Source organism: Orycteropus afer, unplaced genomic scaffold (genome assembly GCF_000298275.1).
Source record: "Orycteropus afer afer isolate SDZICR_OR568_19922 unplaced genomic scaffold, OryAfe1.0 scaffold00587, whole genome shotgun sequence".
NCBI lineage: Eukaryota > Metazoa > Chordata > Mammalia > Tubulidentata > Orycteropodidae > Orycteropus > Orycteropus afer.
In genome coordinates, this window is record NW_006922174.1 from 1,331,801 (window position 1) to 1,339,807 (window position 8,007).

At 55.7% G+C, this 8,007-nt stretch overlaps 1 protein-coding gene across 1 annotated transcript in view; it reads right to left on the minus strand.

Moving 5' to 3' along the window:
* The window catches only part of TBC1D22A (TBC1 domain family member 22A), a 390,269-nt gene that overhangs the window by 353,819 nt on the left and 28,443 nt on the right, over positions 1 to 8,007 (minus strand). The window contains exons 2-3 of the mRNA XM_042783023.1: positions 1,487 to 1,543; positions 327 to 655 (exon numbers count right to left, since the gene is read on the minus strand). Of these exons, the coding sequence (XP_042638957.1) occupies positions 327 to 655; positions 1,487 to 1,543 (386 nt within the window). The remainder of the gene's footprint in view (positions 1 to 326; positions 656 to 1,486; positions 1,544 to 8,007) is intronic.

Here is an 8,007-nt window from a genome sequence, read left to right on the forward strand (position 1 = left end):
GTGATAATGGGAACCCTGTCTCCCCCATGGAAGGGCTCAGTCCACGGACCCACTCTCAGTGATAATGGGAACCCCATCTCCTCCATGGAAGGGCTCTCAATCCACAGACCCACTGTCAGTGATAATGGGAACCCCGTCTACCCCATGGAAGGGCTCAGTCCACAGACCCACTGTCAGTGATAATGGGAACCCCGTCTACCCCATGGAAGGGCTCAGTCCACGGACCCGCTGTCAGCGATAATGGGAACCCCGTCTCCCCATGGAAGGCCCCCAGCCCTCCACAGACCCTTCTGGGAACATGCCATCTCCTCAGTCTCTCACCCTACCTGCAGGTTGGGACGTGTGGCTCTCACTGACAGACTTCACCAGCCGGGGGTCACCGCTGGGGGCCACGGGAGCCTCTACCTGAGGCCTGGGCCCCCCCTCCGCCGCCTGCCTGTGCTGGCCCTGCCGCTGGCTGTGGTCGCGCAGGACGCGGTGGGCAGTCTCCATGACCACCTCCGAGTTGAGGCTCTCGGCCGCCATGGCCAGCAGCTCGTCCCCGTCCTCCCCGGCGTCCCAGGCATCGCTGGTGTTGCTCTCAAACTCCTGGAAGGTGCTCCCCCGCTTGGCCTTCGCAGGCGTGCTCGGCAGCCTGGGGGCGGGCTTGAGCAAGCTGCAAAGAAAGGCAGCCCTGACCTGCCTCCCCTCAGGCACCAGGAGCACCCCAAACTGGGCGGGAAGGACCCCAGGTGAGAGCCACACACGCTGCCAACGTCAGTCCAGCCAAAAGGAAGTGGGAAAGCAGACAGCTCACAGAGACACCCCAGACAGGACCGAGTGACCTCCGTGGGGCCGAGTGGCAGGCAGGTAGTCACGCTGCAGTCTCGGCCATCGGGCAGAACCAACTTCGAGGAGGCCCGGGGGCGGGGGCAGTGATGGCACACAGCCCTGGTCCGCAACACACACTGTCACCTGAGGCTCCGCCCAGTCCCAGAGGTAGCAGCTGAGGGGCTGGGACGTGACACAGAACATGGACCTTCATGCACACACTCAGACAAGACCCCCAAGGTATGCAGCTGTCCACGACCCCGGCCCCACCTGTCAGGTACGGAGCTCAGGCACACGGCAAGGTGCCGAGTCTACACCTCCCCGAGCTGGAGGGGCAGCCGGGACACGGGGCAGAGCTCCAGCGGGGCTGCAGGGCTGGGGACGGAAAGGAAGTCCCACCGCTGCCAGGCCCAGGGGGCCCTGTCCCCGGCCAAGGGACGGCAGCCAAGCTGGCCCCCAGCAGCCCTGCATCCGCAGCGGCACCCAGCCTGCCGGCCCCATCAGCAGCGCCTCACACAGAGCCACCATTGAACTGCACTGGTTCTCCCTGGCCAACTCCATGACGCTGTGGGGCAGCAGGAAGAAGCAGCTACCACAGTCCCCCCCCCCCATCAGGACGGGCAGCCAAGCCAAACAGCGGCCGAGAGGGGCCTTGGGGGCTCAGAGCTGGACTCACGTGCCATGCAGCAGCGGGTCGAAAGGGGGGTGCTGAGCGCCGTACACGTGCTGGATGCTGTGGAAGGAGAGGGGCACAGGTTAGCCTCCCTGGGCCTCCTGAGCTCCCACTGACCCAGAGACTCGCTCCCTCCCGACGGCGGGGCGACTCTCCACCACGGCCCCGGTGGCACTCCTGCCACACCACAACATGGCCCAAGGGCCCAGCCGGGGGTTACCTGCACTGCCCACCCACGGCCCACACGCCAGGCTGCCACAGTGCACTGCTCGGAGCCCTCGACAGCAAATGCAGTGACCAGCGGCGCCTAGGGGAACCACAGGGTCACTCGGCACCGATGACATCACCGCAACCTTGCTCACTGGCTGCCTTTCAAGGCAAGGCCCAAAACTGGCGACCACGCACCCAGGTGGGTGTTCTCATTGCCGACCACGCGCCCGGGTGGGCATTCTCATTGGGTCACCCCGGGTGGCCCAAGCGGCCGAGCACGTGACCGCCAGCCAAACGGCTGATGCTTCAAACCCACCCAGAGGCCCTCAGAAGATGACCTGGAGACTGCTTCCCAAAGGTCCCAGCCTTGGAAACCCTAAAGGGCAGTTACACTCTGCACACAGGTCACCGTAAGTCGGAATCAGCTTGGCACCTAACAGCTGGCCCCGAGAGCAAAGCTGCTGGGAGGAGAGCAGGGCACCGTGTTTGCGTTAAAGGAAAGGTGAATCAGCAGCAGATGAAATCGCAGGGGGAGAGGAAATAATGGGGGAAAGAGGTGAGGGTGGCTGCCGTCGTCCGGGATGACCAAGGAAGTGCCGACTCTGCCACTGCTTCCCCGTGTCAGCTCACAGCTCTGTTCTCCAAGAACTCCTGGGAGTCCACGACCAAACGTGGGAACCAGCCGGGGACTGACCGTGAGGGTCTAACGCACAGACGTCTGAACCAGCCATAAACAGACTACGAGGGTCTAACACTCAGACGTGGGAACCATCAGGGGACTGACCGCGAGGGTCTAACGCACAGACGTCTGAACCAGCAGGGGACTGACCGCGAGGGTCTAACACTCAGATGTGGGAACCAGCAGAGGGGACTGACCGCGAGGCTCCAACACTCAGTGATGCCTCCAGGTTTAAAGACACACTCAGATGATGTTAAGTTTTCCAGGGACGTTAACATTAGAGGGCTGCAGAGGACAATGTAGGAAACCATCGTGACGGCAGTCAACAATCCCATCGTCCATTCCTTCCACAGCTTAACCAAAGCCAGCATCCGCCTGCCAGAGGCCATTGCAGGAAGAAGTGGGCCACGAGGCTGTTCCCACGCCCCTCCTGCCCCACGTGCCACACACCTGCCGAACTCACCTGCCCCACAGTCACCTCCTAACCTGCCTCACTCCTCACTGCTCGTCTTCCCCACCATCAGGTTCTCACACTGCACCCCAGCCTGCCCTCTCCTCACTGGGCAGTGTTGGCCAGACAGTGAGAGGTCAGCCAACAGTGGCAGCAGGTCTGCCCAAACTGTCCCTGCTCAGAACCTACCCTGGCTCCCCAGCCCACAAGAGCATCAGGTCAGAACCCCTGCCCCCACCACTGTGGGCAAGTCACCCTCCTCCACCATCCTGCCTGCACAGCTGTTTGTCTAACCTGGCTCCTCCACAGCTGGTAACTCCCACCCACACACGCCCTTCCTTCACCTGAGCCTTTCAAAGTCCCCCAGCGCATATTCCTGTAGGAACCCACGCCTTCCTTCAAAGTACAGTCTGACAGCAGCTCTTCCAAGAGGCTTTTGAAGGTTCACACCCTCCATCCAAATGAACCACCCCAGCCCCACACTGCACCCCACTCTCCTCACCCCTCCACAATCGCAGCTATCCCAGCCATCCTACAGACAGGCCCAGTGTGCGTCTGTGTCCCCCAGCAGGCAGGAGCCTCCGAGTAGCAGGGATAAGATCGCGGTCACCTTTGCACAGCCCACGACCTGGTGCGTACCCCCATGGCAGCCAGCAAACGCTTGCTGTATTCACTCCTGCCTCTTCTCTGCTGGAGTGTCTGGATGATTAGACTGACAGGAAAGGGTTAATTCCAAGGACTATAACATACCCTTGCATAACAAAATATAAGAAAGCCATGCCCAGTCAAGGGTTCCAGGGCCTAATCTCTGTGAGAGCAATCTCAGATGCTAGGGTACTATGACACCAGATGTGGCAGATACACACCGTGCCACAGAAGGCTCGAGCAGCTGGTTTTGGAAACTGTTAACCTAAGGGAGAGACAGACCCTTACAAAGAAATGCAGTGAGGGAGGAGTCAGAGCAAAGCCACAAAATGAGTGGATGCTCCTAGTTCCTCCCTGGGCAGCTAACCAGTGAGTGGACACTCTCAATTACCACCTCGACCAGCTAACCAGTGAGTGGACGCACTCAGTTACCTCCCCACCAGCTAACCAGTGAGTGGACACGCTCAGTTACCCCCCCACCAGCTAACCAGTGAGTAGACACTCTCAGTTATCCCCTTGACCAGCTAACCAGTGAGTGGATGCACTCAGTTACCCCCCCCACCAGCTAACCAATGAGTGGACGCATCAGTTACCCCCTTGACCAGCTAACCAATGAGTGGACGCACTCAGTTACCCCCCTATCAGCTAACCAGTGAATGGGCATGCTCAGTTACCCCCCCACCAGCTAACCAGTGAGTGGACACGCTCAGTTAGACCCCACCAACTAACCAGTGAGTAGACACTCTCAGTTACCATCACAACCAGCTAACCAGTGAGTGGATGCGCTCAGTTACCACCTCGACCAGCTAACCAGTGAGTGGATGCGCTGTTACCCCCCCACACCAGCTAACCAGGGAGTGGACACTCTCAATTACCACCTCGACCAGCTAACCAGTGAGTAGACGCACTCAGTTACCACCTCAACCAGCTAACCAGTGAGTGGATGCACTCAGTTACCCCCCCACCAGCTAACCAGTGAGTGGACGCATCAGTTATCCCCTCGACCAGCTAACCAATGAGTGGACGCACTCAGTTACCCCCCTATCAGCTAACCAGTGAATGGGCATGCTCAGTTTACCCCCCCACCAGCTACCCAGTGAGTGGACACTCTCAGTTATCCCCTCGACCAGCTAACCAGTGAGTGGACACTCTCAGTTACCCCCTCGACCAGCTAACCAGTGAGTGGACGCACTCAGTTACCCCCTCGACCAGGTAACCAGTGGGTGGGCTCTCCCAGTTATCCCCCTGACCAGCTACCAGTGAGTGGACACTCTCAGTTACCCTCTCGAGCAGCTTACCAGTAGTGGATGCTCTCAATTACCCCACACCAGCTAACCAATGAGTGGATGTGCTCAGTTACCCCCCAACCAGTTAACCAGTGAATTGACCCTCTTAGTTACCCCCTGACCAGCTAATCAATGAGCTGACACTCCCAGCTATCTCTTAACCAGCTAACCAGTGAGTGGACACTCCCAGTAACCCCCTGACCAGCTAACTAGTGAGTGGACCTTCCCAGTTACCCCCCAACCAACTAACCAGTGAGCAGACGCTCTCAGTTACCCCCTGACCAGCTAACTGGTGAGTGGACACTCTCAGTTACCCCCCCACCAGCTAACCAGTGAGTGGACGCACTCAGTTACCCCCCCACCAGCTAACCAGTGAGCGGACACTCTCAGTTACCCCCCGACCAGCTAATTGGTGAGTGGACGCTCTCAGTTACACCCCGACCAGCTAACCAGTGAGTGGACGCTCTCAGTTACTCCCACCCTGAGCAGCTAACCGGTGAGTGGACGCTCCCGGTTACCCCCCGACCAGCTAACCGGTGAGTGGACGCTCCCGGTTTCCCCCCGACCAGCTAACCGGTGAGTGGACGCTCCCGGTTTCCCCCTGACCAGCTAACCGGTGAGTGGACGCTCCCGGTTACCCCCCGACCAGCTAACCGGTGAGTCGACGCTCCCGGTTACCTCCCGACCAGCTAACCGGTGAGTGGACGCTCCCGGTTACCCCCCAACCAGCTAACCGGTGAGTGGACGCTCCCAGTTACCCCCACCCTGAGCAGCTGACCCTGAGCAGGGACTACAGACAAGCACAGACTAAGATCTCAGAACCCCAGGCAGCAGCTGAGGGGACAGAGGCAGAGCAGAGGAGGAGGGGGCAGCACAGAGCTGGGAGGACCCATTGCTAACACTCGGGGAGCTCGCTTGTTGCGGCCATTTGGGGACTGGGCCGGATAACACCCCAAACAGGGAACACAGAAAAGTAACTACCGCGGGGAAGCTGCACCTGAATCTTTAAGCAGGAGCCAAGTGGCCACAGGAGGTTGCAGGCCACACAGCCAGGAAGGGGTGAAGGGAGGCCGTGGTGCTGTGAGAGAGCGGGGTAAACCTCAGAGGCCAGAGATGGATGGGACAGGGAGCAGGAGGAGCTGCACGGGCAGGAGGGCAATTCTTCAGACTGACAGCCACACAGAGGGAGAGGGCTGGCTCCGCCCCCAGCAGGGGCCCTTCTGAGGGAAAGACACAGAGTCCCCCACCCTCACCTTGGGAAAGTCGAGCCCCACCACCATCAACATCTGCTGCCAGCTAAACACCCTCTCCCATATGCACACTGAATTCAGGCATCAAGCATCCGGAACTCCTAATCAGCAATGAAAGTACACTAAGGATAAGAGCACCCTCTAGTGGTGCCCGGGAGAAAATGCCACGCCCACTGCCGCTGGGTCCATCTGACTCAGTGCGACCTGCTGGGTGGAGCAGAGCTGTGCTGGGCGGTTCCCAGGGCTGTGAGTCTTTGCAGAGGTGGGCTGCTGTGTCTTCATCCCGCAGAGCAGCCGGTGGGTGCGGGCCCCAGCCTTTCAGGAGGCAGCCAGGCATTTGGCCATCCTGGCACCAGCACCCAAAGAGAAAACTTTCCCACAAAAGACAGAAGGCAAAATTTTAAGTTAATAATAATAATAATAACAAATGTTCCAAGTTCAACAAAAAGTACCAAAACACACAGAATCACAATAGAAGGATCAGCTAGGAGTAAAACATTAAGAAGAAATTGCTCCTTTGAAGGCCAGACTAATGCAAAGGACTGACCATTTTCAGTCTAAGATGCTAAACATGTTCAAAGGAAGGAAAAAGCACACAGAAAACAAGCTACAGACCAGGAAACAAAAGGAACAAACTGAGAGACTCAACAAGGAAACTGAAAACAGAGAACATAAAAAAAAACTAGAACTGAAGAGTAAAGCAACTGAATTAGAGAAAGGCAGAGAAGCACTCAGGGACACAGCCAGAGACAGAAGTCAGAACAACTAACTAAAAGAGGAGGGAATGGAACTCAGCAACTCTCAGAGAATCAGAAGGACAAAGGAAAGCAAACAAACCCAGGAGGAAACATGGAATTCAATTAAGAAACCTCACGGCAGCATTATATTGGACCCAGACACCATGACAACAATAAAGGTAAAGAAACAATTTTCCAAGAAAGAATCGGAGAAATTCCCAGATCTGAACAGAGAATCAAGCCTGCAAATACAGGAAGCCACCTGAACCCCAATCAGAAAAAAACACAGAAAGATCAACTTGGTGCTATATGCTAATGAAATGCTTGAACACCAGACAAGGAAAGAATTCTGAAAGCAGAAAGTGAAAAACACAATGTAACATACTAAGGGCCTTTCATAAGTGTAGACTTGTCCCCAGAAACTCTAGAGGCCAGAAGACACTGGAGTGATACATATAAAATACTGAACAAAAACAACTGTCAGCCAAGAATTCTCTACCCAGTGAAGTTGTCATTCAAAAATGAAGGGGAAATAAAGACACTCCCAAACAAACAGGAGCTCTGGGAAGCTGCCACCGGCAGACCAGTTCTGCAAAAACCACTCAAGGAAGTACCCAAAATGGAAAGCAAGAGCATTAAATGAACACTCGTATCCACACACAGGGAAAAATAAACAAAAAGTAAGAGATTTCCAAAAAACCACAACAGCACAGGCAATCATCAGGACCAAGTATATACTGTCAGAGAATAAACTCAATCACTAAATTCCACAAACAATACAAATCAAGTTTGTAATAAATAAGCAAAGTCAACTTATCAAACTAGAGGTAGTAATTGATGGTAATGCAGACACACCAAGAGAAATGGGGGAGCGAGGGACCTATCAGGAACAGATGCAGTAGGTTAAGGTTGTATGTTAACTGTTGCTCATGTGTTAAACAGTGCTGCAATCCTAAATTGTGTAATGTAATATACGTGGTAACCACGAAGAAATCACCAGACAAAAAGTCACAAGAAAAGAAAGGAGAGAGCAAAAAGCCTAACTGAGAAAGCAGCCAACCACAGACAAAAACAGAAAAAGCAGAACAGAAAAATAAGGTACCAAACATGCCAAATACAAACAGCAAAATGAATGCGGTAGACACTCATCTTCAGTTGTTGTCGTTGTTATTAAGTGCCATCGAGTCGTTTCCGACTCATAGCGACCCTATGCACAGCAGAACGAAACACTGCCCGATCCCACGCCAGCCCCACAATCCCTGCTAT